The sequence below is a fragment of the Leiobunum rupestre genome, chromosome 5 (genome assembly GCF_980474605.1).
Source record: "Leiobunum rupestre chromosome 5, qqLeiRupe1.1.hap1, whole genome shotgun sequence".
Taxonomy (NCBI): domain Eukaryota; kingdom Metazoa; phylum Arthropoda; class Arachnida; order Opiliones; family Sclerosomatidae; genus Leiobunum; species Leiobunum rupestre.
This window is the reverse complement of record NC_143388.1, coordinates 62,517,538-62,545,523: the sequence shown is the minus strand read 5'-3', so window position 1 is coordinate 62,545,523 and position 27,986 is coordinate 62,517,538. Positions and strand designations below refer to the sequence as shown.

General features: G+C 34.6%; 1 protein-coding gene across 1 annotated transcript; it reads right to left on the bottom strand.

Annotated features, from left to right (window-relative positions):
* Positions 1–25: 25 nt before the first annotated feature.
* On the bottom strand, positions 26–27,661 carry Mcad (Medium-chain acyl-CoA dehydrogenase). The gene is made up of 14 exons (XM_090174448.1): positions 27,489–27,661; positions 22,799–22,895; positions 21,943–22,040; positions 16,109–16,178; positions 12,991–13,091; positions 5,270–5,350; positions 4,637–4,767; positions 4,444–4,552; positions 3,881–3,952; positions 3,277–3,345; positions 2,855–2,950; positions 527–703; positions 300–371; positions 26–234 (listed from the first exon to the last, which is right to left on the bottom strand). Exons 1-14 carry the CDS (start codon positions 27,507–27,509, stop codon positions 157–159), a joined length of 1,272 nt encoding a protein of 423 aa, XP_090030574.1. The 5' UTR covers positions 27,510–27,661; the 3' UTR covers positions 26–156.
* Between the last annotated feature and the right edge of the window lie 325 nt (positions 27,662–27,986).

The following is a 27,986-nucleotide window of genomic DNA, read 5'->3' as shown; positions in this document are numbered from 1 at the left end:
AATATCAATTTATTTATAATTATATTACATGGTTTATTTATATAAAATTATGTAACATTTTTGAAACTTTGGTATGAAAAGATTAATTGATGATTACATAAGATAATTTTTGATTGCGAGCTATTCACCATTTGCATAAATCCTTATAAGTACACCTTAGGAAGAAGTTTTTGCTTTGTTTAAAAGTTCCCTACTAATAATCATGCGTTGAATTTGGGCAGTGCCTTCGTATATCTATTAAGCAAAAGTAGGAGTTAATTAATACACCAGAAGATTTTCAAAACAGTGTTCAACTTAACCTGATAGATTTTTGCGTCCCTCATAAGTTTTTCTACAGGATATTCACTATTGTAGCCAGCTCCACCAAAAATCTGAAATAAAATTGTAGAATTTCAATCTTAAGAATAACGTATGTGGTGATATTTTCAATAAATAAAAGCTATATGCCAACCAAAGTTTAAGGGAAAGATGTAATTATGATGAAAGAGCAAATATAATAGATTTTATAGAAGGAAAAGTTACATACTTGAACAGCATCGGTGGCACATTTGTTAGCAACATCCCCAGCTAAACACTTTGCAATTGAAGCCCAATATGTGTTTCTTATTCCACGGTCTACCTCCCAGGCCGATTTCATCCAGGCAAGGCGAGCAGTTTCAACTCCAATGGCCATATCGGCCAACATAAATTGAATTGCTTGGTGCTAAGTGTAAGAAATAAAATATGTTGAGAAATTGTCATGCCTAGTAAAATGAGGACATTTTTCGTTAAGTTGGGTTATTTTCAACAGCTAACTGAAATTAACAAATCCATGCACCCAGTCAACTCTAAAATGGCCATACTTTAAATTTTAGGGTCACACTTGCCTTTAAAAATTACTTTCCTCAATACTAAAGTTCTAAAGTTTATTGAAACTAGCAAAAAGCAATGCCCATCACGCTAGTATGAAAGAGATACAGAATAAAATGTGTAATAGTGAACACATACAAGAATATATACAGTATATACAATCAACTGAGCAATAATAAAAAATTACTACTGGAGTTCGAGATGTCGCTTCAATTCCCGCAGAAATTGCGAGCGAAGAGGAATGCACTTTAAATGGTCCGGTAGCAAATTCCATTCTTTTACAGAGGAAGGCAAAAAAGAGTTCTTACGAACTGCTGTCTTCACAAAAGGAAGAATAAAGGTATTCCCGCGACGTGCTCCCCGAGGGAGTTGCTTTCAGGGCGAGATTGACGCGGACAGTTGGGATAGAGCCCCGCACAACTTGTGAATCACAGAGTTGATCGCGACAAGACGTTTGACACGCCGACGCGACGATATAGTTGGCCAGTTAATGTTTTTAAGGACCCTAGTAAGACTAACATCCCATGCGTAGCCCACTGAGGACGAAAACCGAGCAGCCTTCCGTTGCACCATGTCAAGTTTATGGGAGCCTGCCGCTGTATGCGGGGACCATACAGAAGAACAGTATTCCAAAATCGGTAAGACATAGGTTTTAACCGCGGAAGACTTGGTTGTAAAAGAGCAACCAGAGAGGTGACGACGGAGGAAGCCCAAAGCACGGTGAGCTTGGGACACAATTCGGGAAATGTGGACATTCCAGGAAAGCGTGGTGGAGATAGTGACGCCAAGATATTTGAACTCGGGCACATGATCGAGATCAACTCCATCAAAACTGTATCCATAAAAGACCGGTGTAATCCCCGAACGATGCAGGCTGAGGACCTTACATTTTTTTTTACCAATTTCAATGAAATTTGCAAGGCATGTTAACAGGGTGAGATAAAATTGGTTAAAGAGCCAAAAATGCTATACCACCGACTTAAATTTTTTCAGACTATGATAACTACTTCAATTTCTAAATTAAATGTTGTAACGGTTTATTTTTAATTAAATAAATTTGAAGTTCTCTTTATGCCTTGTTTATTTGACCAACGTTTTCAACATCAAACACGAAATTGATAAATGGTGTGCAATTCCTTAAGCCTCCCCAAACGTTTGTTCTTATGTTTTCCTGCCATTAACGTATAACCTTCGTTGGTCTTGTAAAACTGTTGATACAGTTATCACTTGCCATCCATCGTAGAATGTACAAAGGGTAATCTAGTAATCATTAGACTTTCTCAATTTTGTGATGTCCACATGATTGTCATTTTGTAGTTTTATATATAAAGGTTTTGGTGTCAAAGGCCATTGCCTGACACCATAAGCTGATTTTTAAAAGATATTTTAGCCCTAGTAGTTCAGGTAAAAAAAAAAGTTAAGATTCATTGTCACAAAATTTAACTATTCTCTACGACAAGATATCTGCTCAACTTAATATTGCTATATCATATGCAACATAATCACTTATACCTCTTTATAACATTTCCATAGAAAAAAAATTCAATTTACACCAAACATGCAATAGATCCATTAAATGCTGCTCTCTTTTTCTTTCCCCCACTTATGTGCTAGTCATGCGCGTATCAACTAGCGTGAGTCATTGAATAAAATAGTCACGTGATAATGTTAGTTTTATTTGTAGGGCTAAAGTTGATAGTGCGCACATTTTTTTCTTTCAGGTGTGCGAAATTGAACGATCCTTAAAGTATGTCCTGGCTCTGTATTACTACTTATACAGCAAAACGCTGAGTAGGTTTTATTAAAGCTTCTATTAGTGGACTGAAAATTAAAAATTCTAGTATTCCTTGCGTTATTGAAAAGATTACAATGGGAAAAAATCTTGTGACTAGGAGGCACAGGCTAAACTTTTACCCTTCATTAGGATGTCAACGCCAGCAACGCACAAAAAATTCTAGACACTGTTAACTTCACTAACATAAGTTATATGATAATGCAATTATACCTCTGCAATATATTTTCCAAAGGTTTTTCGTTCTAAAGAATACTTCGTTGCTTCATCGAGTGCTCTTTGGGCGAGTCCAGTTGCTCCAGCAGCTACCTAGAAGAAAAAATTATTAGAAAGCATTCAAAAACATTGAAAAATGTAAAACAGTACTTTATAGGACAATAAATGTGGTTTGTTTGTATCCAGAATTTCATTTCAGGTGAGGTTTAAACTATGCACTTCCCTTTTTGACTTAAACTTAATTACGATATGCACTCCACTTTGAGACTTCAAATAAATGATACGTTTTGCACCACCCCTCGATCTATATCAGGGGGGTTGAACCCCAAACCCCATTAAATAAGCTGTGGTTTGTAGTTTGTATTTTGTTTCTCTGGAATCACCGGTAATACATTTGCATTAACTAAATTTATAAGTACCGGAGGTCTGGTTTTGTCAAAGGCACCCATGGCAATTTTGAAACCCTGCCCTTCTGAAAGGAGTACATTCTGTAAAGACAAAAAGTTACTTAGAATTTGCGAATGAAAGAATACCGTATTACATTCAAACATTTTTTAACATCATGAATATTCAACAGGATTAAGATAGATCACCTCTTGTTTAGCAATATATGGAGCATATTAAAAAGGCTTTAACTCTTTCAACTTTGAAACTAACTTTTGGATTTATACCAAGAGTATGTATATGCTTCTTCGAGCAACGTCCATTGCCGCTTGAAAAAACTACTTGGCAAAATAACAAATTTCAAAATTCCCAGTATAAATTTTTCTCAATGAAATAGATGGACAGCTTAAAATTGCTTACACAACTTTTGCCTAGTTAATCATTAATTCCTTTAATGCCCCATTAACTGTTCCCTCAAGCCAAACAGCCTGCTCTACACTGAAATTTATTCTTATTGGCTTAAAATTTAAACACATCACTCATGTTGTGAAAATGAAGAACAATTACAATATTGATTCTGTTGAATATTCAAGCTGATATAGAAATAAATGTTTCAACAGAAAATGAAATATGCTCTACCTCTTCAGGTACAACTACATCTTCAAAGGTAATTCCACAGGTATTCGATGCTCTTTGTCCCATGTTAAGTTCCTAAGAGGAAAGTTTTCTAAATAAATTGCCTTCATATCATATACCAAAATTTAACACAAAGAATTTGGAAGTTTGTAAAGAAAAATGTTTCAACCCAAAAAGTTTTTACCACCTTGTCTGATACCCTCACAATTTGTTTCTGGTATTATATTAACAAAAGGATATGAATTTCAGAGCTCTTCTAATAAAAATTATGTTCCAAATTATTAATGTAAAAAATTATTAAAAATGGTTCTAACAATACTGTTTTCATTGAGATAAAATTTATGAAAACCAAGAACCAATTATTAGCAAAAGAAATAACTTACAACCAAACAATTTTTAATATATACTTTAGGAGAATGACTTTAAATGATACGTGGGTCATATTTACCCCACAGTCACTATCCTGAAGACATTTATGGAACAATATTATACTTTTCTTTGGGGAACTAATAGATTTAGCACAATTATTTTTTTCAATTAGAATTTAAAAAAGTGAAACTATTTACTTTTCTGCCTTTGGTTATCCCAGGAGTATCAGCATCCACAATAAATCCTGTGAATGCCTTTGATGCTGGACATTTTGGATCAGGATTAGTTCGGGTCAGAACAAAGTACCTTAAATTGAACATATTTCAATATTTTGTAAATAGTAAGCTTTTAAACACTAAAACTTGAAAGCTATAACGAGAAATTCCATACCAAGAAGCAACTCCTCCATTGGTAATCCACATCTTTTGCCCATTAATAATCCACTTGTCGCCTTTCTTTTCCGCTTTTGTTCTAATACCTGCTACATCTGATCCAGCTCCAGGTTCAGTTACGCAATATGCCTGAAAAATTAACCTTTTTTATAAATTATATTGCAAAGACTACATTCAAAGTGAAACCAGGCAATTTTGAAATGTATGGATAACTAAAGTTACCTGCGCTGTCAAAGATAACGACAATTTCCTAAACTAGCTTGAAAGGCCACAGAATCATTGAAATTTCATTGGTCTCCGAAAATAGTGCTAAGTTATTATTGATTGAACATGCTATCATGAAGTATTTAAGGGGGAAAGCCACCTAAAGTTCTGGTTGCTTTTTTTAAATTATTCTATGCCCCTTAAAATATTGCATTTATTATATTAATTTTTTTATTACCATTGACCAATAATGAAATTAAAATTAACAGTAACTTTTAAGAGGTAATTAAGAAAAGCTTTATTTGAAAGTAGAAGATATCACCTAAAACATTTTGGTTTAAGTGTATGTGGCGTTACTAAAGGAATGTCATTTTACACTGTTGTGAATGTATTTTGTTTCCTGTATTATGCCAATAAATCTACTTACACACATAATAGGTTCTTCAATCATACGAGTTAAATACTTCTTCTTCTGGGCATCATTCCCGGCTATTAATACTGGAGTTTGCTGGAAAGAAATTCAAGGACTATTATAAATAATACCAAATTTAGATAAGCTTAATTTAAATACAAATTGACACTTATTATTATTATTGAGTGGGGTGGCAAGCCAAACACTTCGACCTAAGGTCCATTGTGCATCCCCAAACTGGTTGACTTAAATAAGTCCTATTGCCGACATAAAGCTTAAAATCTGCCCGGCCGTGATATTAGAGACGTCATACGTCTCCAACCGATGCATACCCAAATGCTCAAACCTCTGGGCTGCATAGTAATCGCAGCTACAGAGTACATGTGAGGCAGTTTTCTCCTCAGCTAGACAAGATCTGCAAATCGGGTCATCACTGACCCCAATAAGCGTTAAATGTCTGTTAAAATGGCAGTGGCCTGTAAGTAGGCCAGTAACAATCCTAATACTGGACCTAGAGAGCGAGAGTAATTCTCTAGCTCTCTCCCTAGATGGGGCAAGAGTGAACTCTTTGGCCTGCCTTTGACCCTCAATTTCAGACCATTGTCTGAGTTGACGATCCGACATAAACTTGGAGATTAAGCCGCGTACAAGTCCTCGGGAGATGGGGAGATCAGGTTCTGGACCAATGAACCCAGCCCTCGCACCTTCCTTGGCCAAGGCGTCGGCCCTTTCATTCCCAAGATGCCCCTTATGCCCAGGTACCCAACAAAGTTGAACTTTATTGTGCAACCCAAGAGTGCAGAGATGTAAGCAGCTAAAAACCAGTTTAGAAAGAATACTATACTGGCTGAGAGCTCTAAGAGCAGCCTGGCTATCTGAATAAATCTGGATAACCTTCCCATGATACCCCTGATGTAAACAGTGAGCAACACAGGAGCAAATGGTAAAAATTTCAGCCTGGAATACACTAGTGTGTATCCCTAGACTTTCATAAAAGCCAAAATTATTAGTAAGGCAATACATCCCCGCACCAGTGCCCTAGTGTGTCTTAGACCCATCAGTGAACCAGACGATCTCTCCTCTGGTACCGAGGGTCAAGTGACTCCACTCCGCACGGCTAGGGAAGTTGACCTCAAAAGGTTTACTAAAGTGGAGTTTAGTAACCATCAGATCAGAGCCCATAGTTAAAATCGGCATCTGATTGGACATATCTCGGAAGAGCTTGGTGTGGCTATGCTCCTAATTATTAGCCTTCCACCAGCCATTTTGGTTAAGCCTATAGGCACCTAAAAGGGCAGCTTCCTCAATAAAAAGGTGGAGAGGAAGCATATTCAGGAGTATTTCCAGAGAAGCGCTTGGGGCTGTTCTCATGGCTGCTGTAATGCCGACACAAGCCAGCCTTTGCAGAGTGCGCAGATCAAACTGCACAGTCCTTAAAGTAATCCTTGGCCACCAGACCACAGCTGCATAAGACAGGATAGGTCTGATGATCATGGTGTACAGCCAGTACACAGTCCTGGGGCTTAAGCCCCAGGTCTTGCTAACTGCACTTCTAGTTCTCCAAAATAACATTTTGCCCCTCTTGACTATGTAGTCAAGGTGTGGTTTCCATGTTAGTTTGCTATCCAGGATGACCCCGAGGTACTTCACCTCGGTGCTCTCCACTAGGTCCTTTCCAAATAAGGAAATACCCTCAAACATACCTTTTATCCTTCTACGAGTAAAAGGAACCAAGACAGTTTTATTAGGATTAACCATGAGGTTGACCTCCCTGCACCAGCTCTCAACTGATGCTAGGGCCCTCCTCATTACGTCCTTCACTGTTGCCGGGAATTTCCCAGTAATGATGATAGCAATATCATCGGCGTAACCGAAACAGCGGCATCCTCCCCTGTTCAACCTCCGAACGAGTTCATCCACCACCAGGCACCACAGAAGGGGAGAAAGAACGCCCCCTGTGGGCAACCACGACTGGTGGAGACCATAAGGGAGTCACCCAGCAAGGAGGATACCACTTTTCGGTCAGTTAACATAGATTTGATCCAAAGGCACAATGTGTCATTGATACCAAACCTTTTCGCAGCCTTAAGTATAACTGCGCTGGAGACCTTATCAAAGGCTCCCTCAATATCAAGAAAAACTGCTAACGCAATTTCCTTGTGCTCAATTGCTTTTTCCAGGCAGCTGCTGATACCATGCAGGGCGGTCTCAGTAGACCTGCCCTTCTGGTAAGCATGCTGCGCAGTCGACAAAGGAGAGTTGCAAAGAACCTCCTCCCTAATGTAGTTGTCCACCATTTTCTCCAGAATTTTTAGGAGAAAAGAGGTAAGACTAATTGGCCTAAATGCCTTAGCTTCCAGGTAATCAGATTTACCAGGCTTAGGTATGAAGATCGCTTGAGAAAGCTTCCAGGTGCTAGGTAAATGCCCTAGAGCAATACAAGCCCTGTAGATTCTCAGCAGCATAGGGCATAGAATATCAATGCCCTCCTGTAAGAGGATAGGAAAAATCCCATCCGGTCCCGGGGACTTATAGGGTTTAAATGACTTTACAGCCCATATAAGTCTGGAATGTGTGGCGACCTTATTCGCCACTGCCCAATCTTCCCTTTTGGTTCGATTGATCCTCAATGGGCGATTGTCAGTGTTACCATTGCTAGTGAGCTTAGAGTCCGGAAAGTGTACATCTAACATATGTGTCAGAGTGTCCTTACCGGACGTGGAAAAACTACCATCTTTCAACTTAATGGTGTCAAGATGCTTAGTATTATCGTGTGCCAAAATTGACACTTATGTAAGCAAGAAATTTTTAAGTCTTATCCCCAAAGTAACAGGCGTGGCTTATGAAGAAATTTTTATTAGCAGTATGTTAGGTTAAACCCTGATGTAGAGGATAGCGCCGCCGATTACTTTGATAACGCCGAAACGCCGCCGCCGAAACGTTTTTATTTCGCCGTCGAATTAATTTCCATTATTAAAGTATAATAATTGCGTTTTGAGATCTTAATTCGAACTACATAGATTTTTCTTTTGGTAGTACTACGATTTCTAGGCTGTTGGGTGCCGTTATGAAATTGGAAATAATTCATAATTTCCAAAAGATCTGGCACTGCGCGGACCAAGATTTTCTCTAGCAGACAGCTGGGATCGGAGAGAGAAACGAAAACGGTTTTGGAGCAGGGCAGGAAATAAGAAATTAAAGTTATCGGACATTTGTCCAGTGACCCCCCTCATTTCAAAAATTTTATCGGACATTGTCCAATGAAAACACTTGAAAAACAAGTTTAATATTTATTTAAAATGAGATCTATGCAAAGTTAGTTTTGATAAATATAGGAACTAATTTTTACAGGCAAGTCTTCTTCCTTTTTCTTTGTACCACTGTGTAATAGATTTTTCTGATTGAAAATCTTGTTATGGAAGGACCATGCCAAATAATAGTCATAAATTGACTTAAATGTTCATTAGTTATACTAGCGCGTTTATTGGTTTTTATATTATTCATAATACTGAAGCCTCTTTCTGCTTCAGCACTTGAAGCTCCAACACAGCTTCCCCGGTCCCCGGATCCCTGTGCCGCCACTGCCCGCCAGGGGGCCATCCCTCTCTCTTTAGCACAGCTACAGCACAGACTCACAGTTACAGAATAGACTATCAAGTATCAACTTCAGTAACTCGGTACTTCCTCATTTTTTTTGTAAAATAATTGTTAATATTTTTATTTTGTAGAAAAAAACATTCCCAGTTAATTGAAAAAGTTATCGGACAAATATCCAATGACCCCCCTAAGATTTTGAAAAGTTATCGGACATATGCAAAATTTATTGGACAATGTCCAGTGTCCTGTGCTTATTTCATGCCTTGTTTTGGAGATGCCTCACCTCGTATTTTGTAATAAGTACAGAAACGTATCAGCTGCATTCAGCAATAACTAGTCTTTTATATTTTAGAAAATTCCTTTGATACAAAGATAAAATAATTTATGATAATAGACTTAAACGCGCCTTCCCAATCGACCGCCATTACCTTACAGTCTACGGGGAGGGTGATGTAAAAACCAGTTTTGTGGGGATGAAATTTCTGCGGTAGAGGGCTGGCTCGTTGGTTGTCTGTACGATCATGGCGGCGCGGCGCCCAGTAAACGTTTCTAAAAAGAGTGTATAGATAATAATACTAGTGAAATGGTAGTAAATAAGTACAGTATTGTTATTACTAGTGTAAATGTTTTAGTTTAATAGTATCATATGTAACATAGTTACTCATAAGTGTGCCTCTGTTTAACATCTGTATTAAAAATTTAATTGAGACCTTGTCAGGCTAATATTAAGGGTAAGTTAGTTGGGTCAGATTAAGGTTAGGAAAAGTTCGGTTTTGGTTACGTTAAAACATTGCGAATAGGTAGAAAAGTCCATAATTACCTATTCATGTGTTTTATTATTCTTTGCAATGCAGTCCATAGATGGTTCTTATTAGCTTTACTTATGGTTAGGTTAAGTTAAGGTTAAATTGGGTTATTTTAATACCAAGGTCATACCGTTTGTCTTCTAGCTTAAAATCTACTTTAGACTATGCGGGGATTTTGAGGAATAAAAATGAAATAGTTTCAATCCAGTTTTCAAAAATGAAATAGTTTCAATCCAGTTTTCAAAAATGAAATAGTTTCAATCCAATTTACAAAAATGAAATAGTTTCAATCCAATTTACAAAAATGAAATAAACGTTTCAGTCAAATTTACAAAAAGGGAAAAAAAAAATTCAATCCAGTTTCCAACCGCAATTTACAAAAATGGAATACAAGTTTCAATCCAGTTTCCAACACCAATATAAAAAGATGGAAAACAAGTTTGAATCCAATTTACAATATCAATGCATATTGATCACATTGGGAGTTACTCACCAAGCATATTACTGCAACAAGACAGTATCACATTATCAGCTAAACAGGAGGGTCACGTACCTATCGACTGAGAGAGGAGTTGCCAAAGGCGCTTCAAAACTGATAATAACCGCGAGTGATTTGACAAATGAGCTTATTCCATGTCGACAGACAAAAACTGCGTTTTTATTGATATCGATAACTACTAAACACATTATTTAAGGTGAAACACTATGAAAATTACCTTGTCTGATTTTTTTAAATCTATTTGGCAGTTAAATTAAGATAGACTTGTTTTGAAAATAGCTTTGTAGTTTTTTTTTTATTAAAGACAGTGATTTTAGTCTAGACTATGCTACCTTTCACAGTCAGTTTAGTATCGTCGTTGGTACGGTTTTCTTTCAAATTTAATATCACCTACCGATCAATTTACCAATCACAATATTAGACCGTCCTTCATAAGTTCGATTTTGTTCTGTATATATCATAGATATGAGATATTGTAATAAATTTTGGAAAAACTAGAAATTGTTTTAGATAGAGATCTGCACAACTGAAAGATTAAAATTATATTGAACAAAGAATAAGAATTATCACTGGTCGAAGGAACAATAGGACATTAAAGATAGAAGTGTTTAGGCATCCCCCTACATGATAGCCAATTTGGCGACCAGTTAAAAATTAACCCCCTTAACCCGGGTCAGTACGCCTCAGTCACCTCTTTTTGTTCATTTAACGGAGAACGTTTGAGGAGAACTGGTCGGAGACAAAAGGTTTGGGTTTCGTTTATTTTGCTCAATCGATAGTAGACTAGGATCAGGAGCAATTTCATTTTCCATTCAGGTATGTAAATAATACACTTTAGCCTTCTTTATTTTGAATATAACCTGAGAAATTATTCTAGCTTTTATAAGTAACATAACAATAGATCGATTTTGAAAGTAAGTAGGTGATAATTTCGTCCCTCCTGCCTTGTGAAGTCTCGTTTCCCTTACGTCATAACGTAGCCCTTCCTTGAGCTATGGAACAATGCATCATTATTTTATGATAGACAGAGTGAATTTTACTCGTCGCGTAAAACTAGTTTTAACTTCCTTCCCTCCCCGCCAGAACTACTTTTGATGACGATAAAACCGTCATCGACTGGGAACTGACGTCAATTACATCATATCCTTGCAACAAGGTCTCATTGTGAAAAAGTTCTTTCTGGCACACTTATGATTAAATAACTTACCAAAGTTACCTCTTTCTCATTTTGGAAACAAGTGGTTCCTTTTTTAATAAAATACATTCTATTAAACATTTATTTTTTTCAAATGTGTTTAACAGTTTAAGTTCTAGCGGTCTATTAAAAGGCTGGCGCTATTTCTGAGGGGGGGGGGGCAGATTTTCCCTTAGGCGCCGCCACCACCGATTTTTTTCAACGCCGCCGATTACTTTCTGCAAATCGGCACACCACGCCCAACTAATTATCGTTCCCGCCGCCGCCGTTCAAAATTGGTTCGGCGCTATGCGGAGAAGGGAGAGAGATAGGCCCATTCGCGCACTTCAACCAATGGTCAATTGTGCAATCCCAAGCCTTATGACTTAAAAAACCTAATATCCGACGAAACTGAGAATCCGCTTGGCCGGTATATTGTAGAAATCAGAGGTTTCCACCTGATGCATCCCAAGATGCTCAAACCTTTAGGCCACGTAATAATCACACCTACAAAGTACATGAGAGGAAGTTTCATCCTCAGCCTGACAAGCCCTATGGATTGGATCGTCATTGATTTCAATCAAGTAAAGATGTCTGTGAGTAGGCACCCTTACCAAAAAATAAGTTGGTTTTTAGTTGGTATTTAGTTGGTTTTCACATTTAAGTTGGTTTTAAGTTGGTTTTTAGTTGGTATTTAGTAGGTTTTCACATTTAAGTTGGTTTTAAGTAGGTTCAAGTTGCCAGCATATTTTAATAAACAATTTAAAGAGGTAATAAGTTGTTTTTAAGTTGGCTGGAAAATACTCATTTTTTGAAGTTGGTTTTAAGTTGGTTTTTAGTGGTCAGATAATTACTTATAATTTTTAAGTAGGCTATAAGGTGGCTTTATTAAGAGGTCTTTTTAAGTAAGTTTTAAGTTGGTTTTAAGTGGTCTTTATTAAGAAAGCTTTTAGTTGGTTTTAAGTTGGTGTAAAGTGGTTTTTAAGTAGGTTTTTAGTTGGTATTTAGTTTGTATTTGAGACAAATACCAACTAAAAACCTACTTAAAAACAACTTAACACCAACTTAACACCAACTTAAAACCAACTAAAAACCAACTAAAAACTTACTTAAAATGTTACTTAATAAAGACCACTTAAAGCCAACTTAAAACTTACTTAAAATGTTACTTAACAAAGACCACTTAAAGGCAACTTAAAACTTGCTTAAAATGTTACATAATAAAGACCACTAAAATCCAACTAAATACCAACTAAAAGAAAAAGGCATTTTCCCACCAACTTAAAACCAACTTATTACCAAAATATGCTGACCACTTAAAACCAACTTAATATCAACTTAAATGTGAATACCAACTAAATACCAACTAAAAACCAACTTATTTTTTGGTAAGGGTAGCCCTCTCAATGCAATTACTTATGCCATGGAGGGTAGATTTGCCTTTTTGGTAGGCATACTGAGCCGTTGAGAGAGGCATTTGAGAAATAACCCCCCCCCCCCCCCTAGTATAATTGTCCACCAATTTTTCCAAAACAATTAAAAAAAAGGAGGTCACATCAAGCAAGAGAAAAGTTTCAGTGTCATGGCACAACATAGTGACTTACAAACAAAGCTTCAAATAGTATATTATGAAAAACCTAGATGATGTGTTAAAACTTACACCTAGACCATTAGTTTCAAGAGCAGTCTTAACTCCTGTGCATCCATAGGCAATCTCCTCAGTTATAAGGCAAGTGTCAAAAACGTTATGTCCTTGTCCACCTATAATTAAATTAAAACAATTAAGAAAGTATGTCTTACAAAAAATTCACTCCCATAAATAAGTTTTTGTGTAGGAAGGTGAAAGTATGTTTTTATTCGCTGTGGGAGTGAAGTGGGCAAGCTTGAAAATCAGCAGGTAAAATTATTTGGGCATTTATTGTCGGGCAAAGTAAGTAAAGATATTTTCCAAGATGACACCATAGTTTAATCAAAATTTATATAGCAGACTACAATTTTGACCGATCAGACATTTATCTTTTCTATTTACACTGATTGCCCCTACTACTGAGCATGAGTAAAAATTGTTACAACAAATGTCCCACATACACAAATTCTATCGATAGTTTAAAGTGTAGTGTAGTATAACATTGTATTTGGGAAGCAAATAATTTTAACTCATAAACATTATATCCTGGTACTGTAAGAGCATATTTTTTACTCATTGATAGTAATCTAATCAATCAAGAGTTATATTGAATGTAATTTTTTCATAATTTATTTCTAAATATAAAACGAGTATGAGTCCAGTTATATTAAATTCTAAATATGATTAAGTTTAAGATAATATAATTTATATAGTATTTTGAAAGCAATAAATCTTAAATATGACATCTTATCCCTTACCAAAAAATAAGTGGTCTTGTAACTTTTTAAGTTGGTTTTAAGTTGGTATTTGGAACAAATGTCAACTAAATACCAACTAAAAACCTGCTTAAAAACCACTTTACACCAACTTAAAACCAACTAAAAGCTTTTTTAATAAAGACCACTTAAAACCAACTTAAAACTTACTTAAAAAGACCTCTTAATAAAGACCACTTAAAGCCAACTTATAACCTACTTAAAAATTATAAGGAATTATCTGACCACTAAAAACCAACTTAAAACCAACTTCAAAAAATGAGTATTTTCCAGCCAACTTCAAAACAACTTATTACCTCTTTAAATAGTTTATTAAAATATGCTGGCAACTTGAACCTACTTAAAACCAACTTAAATGTGAGAACCTACTAAATACCAACTAAAAACCAACTTAAAACCAACTTAAATGCGAAAACCAACTAAATACCAACTAAAAACCAACTTATTTTTTGGTAAGGGATGTATCTTAAGTTTATAAGAAAATTACAAAATATTTTTCACAAGAGGCAGGCACACATAAAAACTTAAACCTTATAGCTACATTTAAAACATCAATAATTGAATGAGTGTTTTTTTCGCCTGTTCCTAATTCAGGTAGCCCAGCCAAAAAGTTAAAATCCTTATAGGAAAATTAGGATTTTTTTTCCAATTAATAGGATTTTATAGGACACTAAATTTGGTTGAAAGGATAATATAGGACTAATTTTTTCTAAAATATACGATACTATCAAGAACTAATTTAAGTATAAGAATGACCTTTGAAGCCTGCTGCACTTGTGAAAGTTGTAGTTCCGCCCTTCCTTTTTAATTTTACTAACATAACACCATATGTATATATATATATATATATATATATATGACACAGGCGATGGCCAAAAAATGTGCGCTTTCTCAACTGTTATCACTCAGAAATAAAAGCAGACGACGCACTCTATAGCTACTTTGAAGTGAAAGGGCAGAGTAACCGTAAAACGTTTTTATTCAGACTAACTATTGACCACCACAAAATTAAGGTAAAATGACATCATAGCAATACTACGTAAATTCCCAGAACAGGCGAAAAGAAACCATCTATAACCAGATATAATGAACAGTTTATGGTAGCGATTTAATTGATTTTATAATTAGTAACAATAATAAGTTGTTTTTAAATAACTAGATTAATTTTAAGCCAAGGCTTGAGGTGATTTTTCAAATTAAGTACAATGTGCTCATTAATTATATTACTTGATAAAACACTAGCCACATTTAATTTAAAGTAAATGGTATTTGAAATGATTTGATTAGTTTTTCAAGAGACTTCGCCTTTCATTAGCTAACAGACTTGGAAAAACTACTTATTTTTCAAAAGCTTAGTTTCCACTGCGCATAAATCCACCAAAAAACGGCCGAAAACCTGTCGTTCCAAAAAATTTTACGGCTGCCGTCAGCGAAAACGGATTTTCGGTGGACGATAGCCAGTTTCTATTTTATTCGCCCGTAAAGTTTTACATAGCCTATTTAGGGCTCTCAAAAAATTCACGTGACTTCTAGACCATTTCCTCTACCTGCAGCATCACGGCAAAGCCGAACAGATGGAAAAATGTAAATAATGAAAAAGTAATAGAAATTGTTAGAAAAAGACCGATATTATATGACACTAGTCATCTTGACTACAAAAATCTGATCAGGCCTAAAATTTATCGAACAGTTCAGGGGACATTCGAAAAGAACATACATGGAAATGTTATAACGTAAATTTTTTTATTAAATTGATATTTTTCAACAAGGCTTAGCTAAAATAGCTTTCTCTGTCACCAAACCGCTTTTCAAGGATTAAATTATTAAAATATCCCTGATCTTCGCGTTTTTGAAGAATTTCTCGAATCCAACATCTTTCCTTATATTTTAGTTTCTTCTTCAAAATATTGGTTGCTAAAAAAATAGTAGCTAGATTACAAATTATGAGATTAGCTCGAATCAAGTCATTTCTTCTGGGAGCCATTTTCCTTTCTACATACAAAATATCGGCCATACTACATCCAAAAACATCAGCCGTAAAATATTTCAGTGAAAATGCCAAATCATCACGAAACCCGAAAAAGAAATATTTTTGTATACGAAAAACGAAAAATTCCAGACGAAAAATATGCCCAGTGGAAACTAGGCTTAAGGAAAAACCACTTCTACCAACTTAATATAAAATGAGATAAATTAATTCACGCCAATTTCGATGTTAATAGTTCATAAATTGACGCCAATTTAGATATTAGTATTTAATTAATCCACGCTATTTTTGATGTTAGTATTTATAAAAAAATCATTCTTGATTACCTTGTCAACAATTTTTTTTATTTTAACTGAAAAGTTATTTTAAAAAAAAGGACTAAACTAACCATATTTTTCCGGAATAGAAAGATTGAGCAAACCAACTTCCCACGCTTTTTTTATTATGTCCCAAGGATACTGTAAATAAAATGTTATATTGCAAAATTTATGCAAAACAAATAAACAGTTTAGTAAATTTCTAGGAAACCTAATTATTTATAACCAACAGAGTTTGAAAACAAAAAACCCGACCCAAAAAACCCAGTGGGTTTTTTTGGACCCACCCACCCCAAAAACCCACCTAAGAAAAACACACTTTGAAATTTCATATTTTAATGAAAAGGCATTTTTTCAAGGTGCAATGACCACTTTAATAGATATACAGGGTGTCCACTAAAAAATGAACCAGAGCGAATATCTCAAAATCTATTTTAGGTAAGAGTTTAAAATTTTCAGGTTCGCATAGTGTGTAGGGGGAACACCTAGTATGAAAATGTCGATGATCTTGAACCATGTCTTCAAGGTCATCCAAAAATTATCTCGAGAACCGTAAGCGATAGAAAGTTGGTTCCAATTAGAAAAGTATTCCACATCACGTTTTATGTCTCAATAGCTTTGACCCGATCGGATTTAACCAATAGGAAGCCGAGAAATCTTTTACTAAAATCACAACTGGTCATAAAAGGGAAACTTGCAAAAAAGCTCTAATAACTCGAAAACAAGTCCTGGTATTTCTCAAGGTCATTTTTTAATGTCCTTGAAGACATTGTCCAAAGCTACTTAGACGAGAAGCGTTTTCAAGGTCATCCCATTTTACAAACTTTAAAGACTCCCGCAATAATGAGTTTGTCTAGCAATTTTCAATAATGTAACATGACTTGTTTTCGAGTTATAAGCCTTTTCTTGCAATTTTCCCTTTTACGACCTTTGTGATTTTAGTAAAACATTTCTCGGCTTCCTATTGGTTAAATCTGATCGGGTCAAAGCTATTTAACCATAAAACGTGACGTGAAATACTTTTCTAATTGGAACCAACTTTCTATCACTTACGGTTCTCGAGATAATTTTTGGATGACCTTGTCATCGACATTTTCATAATAGGTGTTCCCCCTACACACTCTATGCAAACCTGAAAATTTCAAACTCGTACCTAAAATAGATTTTGAGATATTCACTCTGGTTCGTTTTTTCGTGGACACCCTGTATATATTTAGTAATTTACAAAGTTAATCGGCTTGTTAACTCAATAGTTGAGAGTTGAGACTTGAGACTTATGACTTCTACCACAAAAAAGTGAAGCAGTCTACTTAACAGACGATATCTAGTCCCTACAATCTTTTTTAGCAAGGCTTGACATAAGACATTTCTAATTTCTCTTGATTTGGGTTTTATTTGACATATCATGTAATACAAATATGGAAATAGTATACTCAAATAAAAAAAACCCACTGGGTTGGGCTCTTTGGAAAAAACCCAGGTTTGGTTAATTATTAACCAAACTAAATCAAACCTGGTCATAAGAATTCCCTACTCAACATACTCTAACACCTTACAGTTAACAGTATGTCAAATTAATTGTCAGTTTGTTAAAATTCAGTTAAAACTTTTTGTATGTTTAACCACATAACAAGATTTCAGGGCTTTATTGATAAATGTGTTAAAAAAGATTTGATGTAACAATAGACTTTGCAGCATGGCAGCCATAGCCAAAGTTAGGGCATGACATCATGCTGACAAATCCTTATTTATGTAAACTAGCCTCAGCTAATATTGACATCCTCTGTAAAATTAGTTGAAATCAATTTGAAGAAAATCACTATTGTACAGTAAAATTAGCCTTATTGACAAACCACTAGAGCTGTTTTGATGTCCTAACCAGTGTCACTATCAGATGAGGTTAATGTTTTGACAATGACGCTGGTTAAGGTGTTGTGTCACTAATTAAATTATGTTTTTAATAATATAAATTTATAACAAATTGAGGTTTGTAGTCAAATGCACCTACACTTAAACTTGCCATTAAATTAAAATAAAAATATTAACTATTTTCTATTTCCCAAAAGAGGTAAGATTTTGAACAAAAAAAGTTAACAGTTCATATGTAATATGTTATCATAAATAATTATTAGGATTTTAACATAAATGGGATAGAATACAATAGATTATTTTAAAAAAGAGTTACGTTAATCCTGCGCTAGAAAACATTTCAGGGATCTTGGAAAAGTGAGATAATTAAAAAATGCTTAAATTCTTTTTGTAGTTTCGTTTATTTAGTAGCACTTGTAAATAAATTAATATAAAATATGATTGGTATTAAAATTTCATAACATTTCATTTAAGTCTCACTAAGGTACAGTTTATTTTTAGACACCAAAATAGACAACACAAAAGAAGTTAATAAGTTAACAAAACTATTGTAAGACCCATTATTGGCAGGAGGCCAAACAGAGCCCCATAATGCTAGCGGCGCCCCCGTGCGTCGTCGTATTAGTATATATTGGGAGACTCTTAGTGATGAGGGCAATTGAATAGTGAAGTTAGTTGGAGCTAACAGTAAAGACGGCCGATTTAAGAGGTAACTCCCTCGATTATTCCGACAGCGGCCTAAACCAGTCCCATGCATGTGAGTAATGTTAATAAATAGGTTCTGATTATATAGTATATTGGTTCTAATTGCCTACGTAAAAATTAGTTCCTTATACTATCAGGGTGATCAACACAAAGTTACAGAATATTTATAAATATTAACCACTAGAGGGCTGTATCCTGGAGTTTCATGTAATAGGGATCACAGGACAAAAATTAGAGTTCATCTAGAGGTAACACACAATGTGATATATCAAAGTGATTATCATATGTAACATAATCACTTATAAGTATGCCATAAAAGCATTTACATTAATGAAACCTTGTTCACAAGGTATTACGTAAATTACGTCACTTCTGACTCAGTGATGAAAAATGCGTCATCAGCTTTACTAATGGGAAACAGAAGTTAGTGAAGAACTTCTCCCGCGTTTCTAACTTTAACAATCTACAATGTAGCTTGTGCCTTGCGCTTTAGTTTCCATGGAAGCCTTTTCAAAAGCGTAAGGATTATGAAAATCTTCCGGGTGAAGGTAACTACAGCGGCCTTATTGTTTTTTTCTCCAGCTTGCGCCTGGTAGATCTTGTCACGTAGATAGCGTGCATATTTTTTTACTGCAAACGAATATTTAATTTATCAATTTAATTGGTTAGGTTAGGTTTTGGGTGAAGCTTTCTAATTTTTTTGACTTGTAACTTTTAGACCTTGTCACGTAGATAGGGTGGTTATTTATTTTTTGGCTACAAAGATTTAAAAAATTTGGTAGCCCACACAACGTGTTTTTGAGTCCCATTTATTGTTGGTACATTTTTAGTTTTTTTAGAGGGCGCCACAGAAGCTTCTATTGGCTTAGGCGTATTATGTACCCTCTTTATGTATTAATTTAATTAATTGTACTAGTTACAATGTTAGTAGGTACGATTCCATATGACCTATCGGTGCAATATCAGTATGGCGCTGAGGTGGCACCGCGCACCCCCAGCACAAGAGCACTACCACTAAAAACTGTTCTTTAGAAAATTTTTAAAGTGTGGTGCCAGCAAATACATGACGAAAAGAATTGCAAACAAAAAACTATAGACTTCCAAAAATTGTCAAAACGTTGAAATTAAATAAAAACCAATGCATGTCCAATTTTTTTTATTTTTTTGATACTCTAGACGATACTGAACACTTGTGACCAAATTATTTTGCGGAAATGGAAATTCACGGAGATATTAATTAATATGCGGGCCGCTGAATTGTATGTAGGTGAAGTAGGATACGCGATGGGGGCAAAATCGCTTTTTTGGATTATTCAGCCCATTCCATAGTTGTAGGTGAATTAGGACACGCAATGGGCTCAAAAGAAATAAATATGCAATAAAAGTAAAGCACTGCAAAATTTCTATTTACGGAAGTTAAATGTTAGTTACATGGTCAAAAATGCCAAAAACAAATTTTCCCTTAGACATTTCGCGCGACTGTGGAACGTTACTGTAGTCAAATACCCCGGGATAAAACATGTTCTCCTCGGATCAAGGATCACCCCAACCCCATGGGCCGTCTAGCATTGCGACCTAGCCCTTACCAAAAAATAAGTTGGATTTCAGTTTGTATTTAGTTTGTATACACATTATTAGTTGTTATTGAGTTGGTATTAAGTAGGCTCAAGTTGTCAGCATATTTCAAGTTACTATTAAAGGGGTAATAAGTTCTTATTCAGTTGGTAGGAAAATACTGCTTTTGCTAAGTTTATAATTAGTTGGTTTTTAGTAGTCAGGAAGTTACATAATATTTTTAAGTTGGATTTTAGATGTTTCCCAAGTAGGATTTAAGTTGCTTTTAAGTAGTTAAATGTCAATGTTGATTCTGGTTTAGTTGGAAATAAGTTGATTATTTAAGAGGATTTAAGTTATTTTTAAGTAGGCATTTGTCCCAAATACCAACTGAAAACCAAGTTGAAAAACAAGTTGTCGTAAGTGGTTTTTAGCCAACTTATTTTTTGGTAAGGGAGAGGACATATTACCAAGAAAAAATATGATGTACTTTGTCTAAACCCAATATTCCAGAAACGGGAAATTTCCTTTATCCTACTACACCACAAACGCAAAAGTAACGCTAGAAAACGTTAATTTTCAATAGAAAAAGTTAATTTTCAAAAATTAATATCTCCGTGAATTTTTATTTTCCGCAAAATAATTTTATCACAGAAATGTTCAGTATCATCTAGAGTATCCAAAAATAAATAAAAAAAAACTGACATGCGTTGGTGTGTTGATATTCACCCAAAAATTTAAATCATTTAATGCGCAAAACAATACCCTCGTAGTCGTCAGCCAAAAAACATAAGGAAAAAAAGGCAGCTGTACTTTAATTTTACCAATTTTAAAATTTTTTCTATACAGTGATTATGTTACATATGATATTATATTACTATCAACAGGAAGAACTTGCAGGGTAAACAGTATGTGCATAATAACACTGACAACTAGACAACCCGAGGTGATAATCACTATTTTGTTCAAAGTCGGGTAAAATGTACACCTCTATGTAACTTGAAAAACCTGCGAGGGGAAAGTTGCGACGGGCTTTCATTTTGCCATGGTAACCGAAAACGTTTTTGACAACATGATTTGGAATTTTTTCCATTGAAAATAACATGGGAATCTGAAGGTTTTCAAGGGTCCCCCAACTGACCAAATTGCAATTAAACTTGATTAAATTTAATTTTTAAAATCAATTAAAATTTTTTTGAACCTTTTTGAAATTTTCAAAAATTTATTTTTTAAAAGGTTTCACAGCCCTTAAAATCCTTCAGATTCCCATGTTATTTTCAATGGAAAAATCCCAAATCATGATGTCAAAAACGTTTTCGGTGTACACTATACTAGAGTTTGAACAAAATCGGTGATTATCACCTCGGGTCGTCTCCTTGTGAGTGTTAACTCATAAACATTCCCCTACATGTTTTCTATTCCCTTACCAAAAAATAAGTTGGATTTTAGTTTGTACTTAGTTGTCAGCATATTTTAATAAACTAGTTAAAGGGGTAAGTTATTATTAAGTTGGTTTTTTTAAGTTGATAATTAGTAGGTTTTTAGTAATTATTTAGTAGGTTTTTGGTTAATATTTAGTTGGTGTTAATACAAACTTAAAACCAACTTAAAGTAATTCCTAGACAACTTATTTTTTAGTAAGGGTATTGTAATCTTAACCCATCTATTCTATTGTTTGTATATTTCTTTACCTAAAATTTTATGATACTTTAAATAAAGTGTTAAAATGAATAATCAAGTTAATTTTTTTTTATTAAAAATAAAAAGATTGAATCACCTCCCCAGTTTGGTCATAATGAGCCGCTTTGGGAATAATTTCTTCACGTGCAAATTTTCTGGCAAGATCTTGGTATTGCCTCTGTTCCTCTGTGAGCTCTGTAAAATAAAAACCAGAAAAAAATTTAACTAAGTGAAATAAGGATGCTAAAATTTATTTTCCCCCTGATACAAGGCAGGAAAGATTATTTGACAGATTTGCTACCGTTTGGTACCTGACGTTTTCAAATGATTCTGTGGCCCCTTTAATAAGAAACTGTAGTATAGCTTTGAATAATAGTTGGTATTTAGTATTGTAACTCATAAATGGCGGGAGAAGTGTTGTTCAGGTTATGTACAGATTAGTGGTGTTTATTAATCATTAAGCATTCTCAGATGTAAATGAACCGAAGTTATCGAAATAGCACTCAGAATCAGAGGGCTTTTTCCTTATGAAAATGGTGAGAAAATAAGAGTCAAATAAAAGCTTATTTTCATCTCTGTCTTTAGACGCGATAAATTGCACTTGGGAATTGTCGGTATAGCTATTTATATGCATAAAAAATGGTTTCATAAAAACCAAAACGTTTTTTTTTTTTTCGAAACCAATATCCTTAAGGAGCGTAATTTATACTTTTTACATTATCAAATGAAGAAATACATGCAGTACATTTAAGACTTCATACAAAATGTTCCCACCATTTGGGATAAAAATGTTCTTAATGAAAACGGCCTTGAGCCAGCAATGGTAAAAGTTTCATTTTTATTAATGAGATGGTTACTTTCATATATTATTATTAACTAAATTTTAAACAATAATCAGAACACTGTACATCCATTTGAAAATGTTCCAAATATCTAAGAATAGAAATACTCACCGAAGTTGTAGCCTCCAGATTGTGTGGACAGCTGTGAGGTAGCTGAAATGCTCCTGCTCTGCAAAAGCTTTGAACAACCACTCTTTACCAGTCTCGTCTGAAAAAGAAAAAGAAAATGGCTATATTAGTCACCTATCAATGGATTAACATTTCCATATTAACCAGCAACTCTAAACAATATCTAATTTGTTATTCTTTGCATGAGCTCTAATTCAAAAGACAGTATTAATTATTTAGTCAGACAACATTATTTACAGTAGTTAATAAATATTAAATTCAGGCTGATATAAAATTACTTACACATAGTAAATTAAATTTTAATATTACAAAATAAATACAAGTTCGAGGCCACAAGAAAGGGCAACGTAAAATAAGATAAAATAGTTTTCTTAGTTAAATTAACTCAAGAGAGTTAACGGACTGCCACACTGAGTTTCGGTGTGAATGAATCATGGACTATGGGGTTAATTTGCAAGTTTGCAGCATTAATTTGTGATTTCAATTATAATTAAAACTGTGAAGACCAGCTCAATTGAGCTAACGAATGGGCATGATGGTTCGGTAAAGGAAGAACTGAGTTAGTAGAGAGTTGGCAGTGGAAAAATGGGAACTTTTTAAGTGTAAGGACAAGGGTTTTGTGTTTGTGAACATTCGGAAGGCAACCAAGAAGTGATTCCGGCCCTTACCAAAAAATAAGTTGGTTTTAAGTTGATATTAAGTTGGTTTACACATTTTAGTTGATATTAAGTTGGTTTCAAGTAGGCTCAAGTTGCCAGCATATTTCAAGAAACTAGTTAAAGGGGTTTAAAGGTGGTTTTAGGATGGCTGGAAAATACTTCTTTTTTAAGTTGGTAATTAGTTGGTTTTTAGTAGTTGGAAAATTACATTATTTTTAAGTTGGTCTCAAGTTGGCTTTAAGTTGCCTCCTTTAAGCGAAATCAGAGTTGGTTTTAAGTCTACTTCTAGTTGGTATTAAGTGGTGTTTTAGTAGGTTTTTAAGTGGTTTTTAGTTTGTAAAAAAACAAGTTTAACCAGTTTTTAGACAACTTATTTTTTGGTGGTAAGGGTCGTTAATTTATTTGCGTGGGTATAACCCGGGTTATCCAGAATGTCCGCTGGCCAACTCTAACGTTGCGTCGGATGGTCAAGCGTCTCACGGCAATAAACTCGGTGATCCATAAGTCGGGTGGGGCGTACTCCGAGCTCAGCGCTTCGGTCTCGCCTTGGAAGCGTCCCCCGCGAGGATCTCGTTCTGGTGGCTCTTATGTCCTCCAGGGTTGGGAAAAAGCCGGCTTTTTTAGAAAAAATCCAGACCAGTGGTTTTAATTGGCTATAACCGGTTTTTATTCGGTTATACCCGGCTAAAATATAAACAGTACCTTTTACTTATGTAAGTAGAAATTGTCTGCAGTTATTGTCGTAAATAAGAAACTAAACAAGTAAAGCGAAATAACATTATATAAAATAACTGAATTATTTTGATTTCCTCGGGAAATTCCCCCTAGTTTTTGTGTATGACGCACCGCCAGAAACGAGGCAGCGAACTTTGGAACTTTAAACCTACCGAAAAACTGGTAATAGTAAACCGGTTTCTAAATAAACTAAATTTCTAAATAAAAACTATTAATTTACTAAAATATTCATATTGTAATTTTTTTTAAAAAAGCCACAAAAATCTGGATTTTTTCAAGTCGCTATAACTGGTTTTATCCAGGTGGCTATAGCCGGTATGACTGGTTCTATGCCAACCCTGACATTGTCCTCCCTTTCATGAGGACGTCAGTCCGGAGAAACTCATTTGTGCCATCTTCAGTAAAGGACTGGAACTCGCTACCAGATCACTTAAAGTGTATCCCGCTTCGGCCAAAATTCTCCAAAGAACTAAAACTGTATTTAGGCTTAGATTACTAAACCTATTGCTGTTACTATTATCCTGTATTTTCTTTCTGTAAATACTCTACTTCTGGCGTGATGGGCTTCGCCTTTTGACAGCTCAATAAACTTTAGAACTTTAGAACTATCTGCGGATCCCTCCTACAGTTTCGGCACAATTTTCGATTAACTCCGCCCCCTCCCCCCAAACTGAAACGTTGTTATAGATTTCTTTAATAAATATCCCTTCTAAGTCGTTTTTTTATTTATTTTAATTTAATTAACAGCTCAGGGTAATTTTGAAAATATACAAATTAGTTTTAATGGGCAATAAATAAATAATGCCCATTATTATATGTATTGAAAGTTTGTGCGATGGCTGTTCCAAGGCACTTGGGTCAATAAAGCAAATAGCATTCTTTTCAATAGAGCCCTGACACTGGCCATAAGCTCCGCCTCCGTTTCTATGACAACCACTGCAGCAGACGACTTTTCAAACTCTTGGAGGACAAGCACGGTTTTACAGCGGGAAAAACTATGGAAGATAGCTAGTAATTTTTAATTATTTCAGTTTTAAAATTGGTTATAAGTCAAAAGTTACTAATAAGTGAATATGTTAAAAGTCTGTGTATTACAGACGTAGCAGCGGGGAAGCGTTACGCTAATAAAATTACTTTCATAGATGGTGAAGATACATATTTAGTTGGGGTTAGGCCCAATGACAACATAACTGATATCAGACTGTGGCTTCCAATTACATATTTAGATTTATTTACATACTTAATTTTACGTAAAAGTGCATACACACTTGATGAATTGAAAGCTTATAAAAGTTTAGAAGCATACAATTTTTATTTTGACAACTGTTTTTTTCCCATTTTTAAATGCAAGCAATTTCACCTGAGCACAATGGAAACCTACTGAATCCTCGTATCTATGAATAATTAAATATAATGTTTTAAATATATTTTGAAGGATAATATTTATGTTTTACCAGCAAGTATTAAATGTCCAGGCCCCAGATTTTTTAATATACCACAATTTTCAGTCAAGTGTTTATCAGACACTCTTCCACCCCATGATTTGGACAAAAATGAAACAGAGCATAGAGTGGTTACTCCAAATTAAGAATTTTTCTGTATGATGATGTTTGTATTGCGACTGGAGCTGCCCTTTAGCTAACAATTTAGACGGTTTTTCCATGAAAATCCCGAAACAGTCAATTTTAACAGTTCCTTTATTCCCGAACACATAAAAAAATGAACGTGGCATAGTTTTGTAGAGTTGATCTCTAGATGGGCAAATAACAAGATGCCCAAGTTGAAAGGGAAAATACATCCAAAATTGAATGGAATATTCTTGATGCTGTGTGATTGGAAACATTAAACCTGTACGCTATATCTAAAAAGTCCAGATTTAATCTCAACTTCATTAGAAAAATAATAACTTGTTCAAATTTCGCTAGAGCAGATTTATTTGGTTTGACAATGTTAAATACAATCATTAGAGTTTCACAACTTGATAAGCCAGTATAATATTTCACTTTCAATTAATCTAGAAAGTTTTCTTCCGTAATTGCTGTAGCTTTGAGTTTCGCGGTAGTTTTTTGGAATTAAGTTTTGGTTTCTAAAGATTTCTTATTCAATTTTAACTATATCTTTTTCACACGAATCCAATTGAGTTGAAGCATCTTGAATGTTAGGACAAACTTGAATGCACCAATAGACGAAGACTCTTCGTGTTCAGGTAAAGAAACGATATCTTCAAGAACCACCTCTTCTTCCGAAACAATAAGGGTGTCTTTTCCCTCTTTAGGCGTATCATGGGTGTTTGTCTTTGATTTAGTAATTTCTAATCTTCGCAATAATCTTTCTCTTCTATCCATAATCTTTAAATGTTTATTGGAATTTTGAGATTTGTTGTAACCCAAATTTAAACTTGGGATCCAATCTCTGTTATCTTGGTCTAACAATTTGGCAGGGGCTCCCGAAACAAATATTTGTTAATTTACCATTATGTACTTAAATTTTAAAAGAAACATATAAACTCACCTGTGATGAAATGAAGAGAACATATTATTGCACTTTTAATTTTTTCTTTACTTAGGTCTTTCCTTTAGAAAGCTTGAATCTTGCTTGAATCATCTTGAATCCACCTTTGCCTACTTATTTTTGAGTCTTACTATGCCTTGGTTCTTATTCTTTTCGTTTAATGATTGAAAGCGATAAAAATATACCTTATTGCCGTCTCGATTTCCGCGTATCGTAAAAAGCGCAAAAATTAATTATTTTTAACATTTTAAATAGATAATTTCACGAAATTAATAAGAAAATAAGTAAGTTTATTGTAAGCTCTATATGCCGCCAAAACCCTGTTTGCCATCCAAGGCTCGTTTTCAAATTGAGAATATGACGTCACACCTACGTAATTTGGCTAGACCGCGCCCAGTGTCAGAGCTCTATTCTGCTAATTGTCATACTTATTGTTTTTATGTTACTTATGGTAATACTATAAGAGTAGTAACGGCTACGTTATTACCCGGTAGACCCTAATACAGTCGAAGGCGGGGAGCCGATATTACTGGTGTATAAACCAAAAGAAGACTTTTTTTTAAATGCCTCTATTTGTTAAAGAAAAATCATCCCTCCTAGACTGGTTTGTAGAGATATTTCACAACAAAATAAAACACACACAAAGCAAGCACCTCTGACGTCAATAGGAAAAGAGATTAAAAACGAGTCTCCTGATTAAAATGAACATTCAGAGGCTAGAGAGGAAGTTATGTTCAATTTATTATCAATAACAAATATTTACTCACCAGTACATTATTTCTCATCATCTTTATTATTCAAAATTATATAAATACGTTATCGAAATGTAAAATAGTGCACCTATAATTGTTATAATTTATTATTAAGTCAATAACTCTGAACAACCGGCCCAGATTAAATAAAACAAACACAACCCCACACACGGTCCTCGCAAGGAAAATAAGCCAAAAAATTTCGGAATCACATTACTTTATACGTTAATATGGATGAAAAGGCCAGGAGACAGGACAAATTTTCATCAATTCATTTATATATATTCTACAGTCTACAGACTGGCAGTACTGAAAGAAATGTCTGATTGACCATGATCGACACATTAGTAAATAGTGATATTTTTGTAGTTTTGACCCCTTCATTTCTATTTTTCGGGAGGGTCACAGACCCGTTGATGGTTGAAATGAGGATCAAAATTAAGAAATTATATAAAAAAACTATTTTTGGAAATTTTTAATTCCAACAAATCCAAACCCTACTGGCAAAGATAA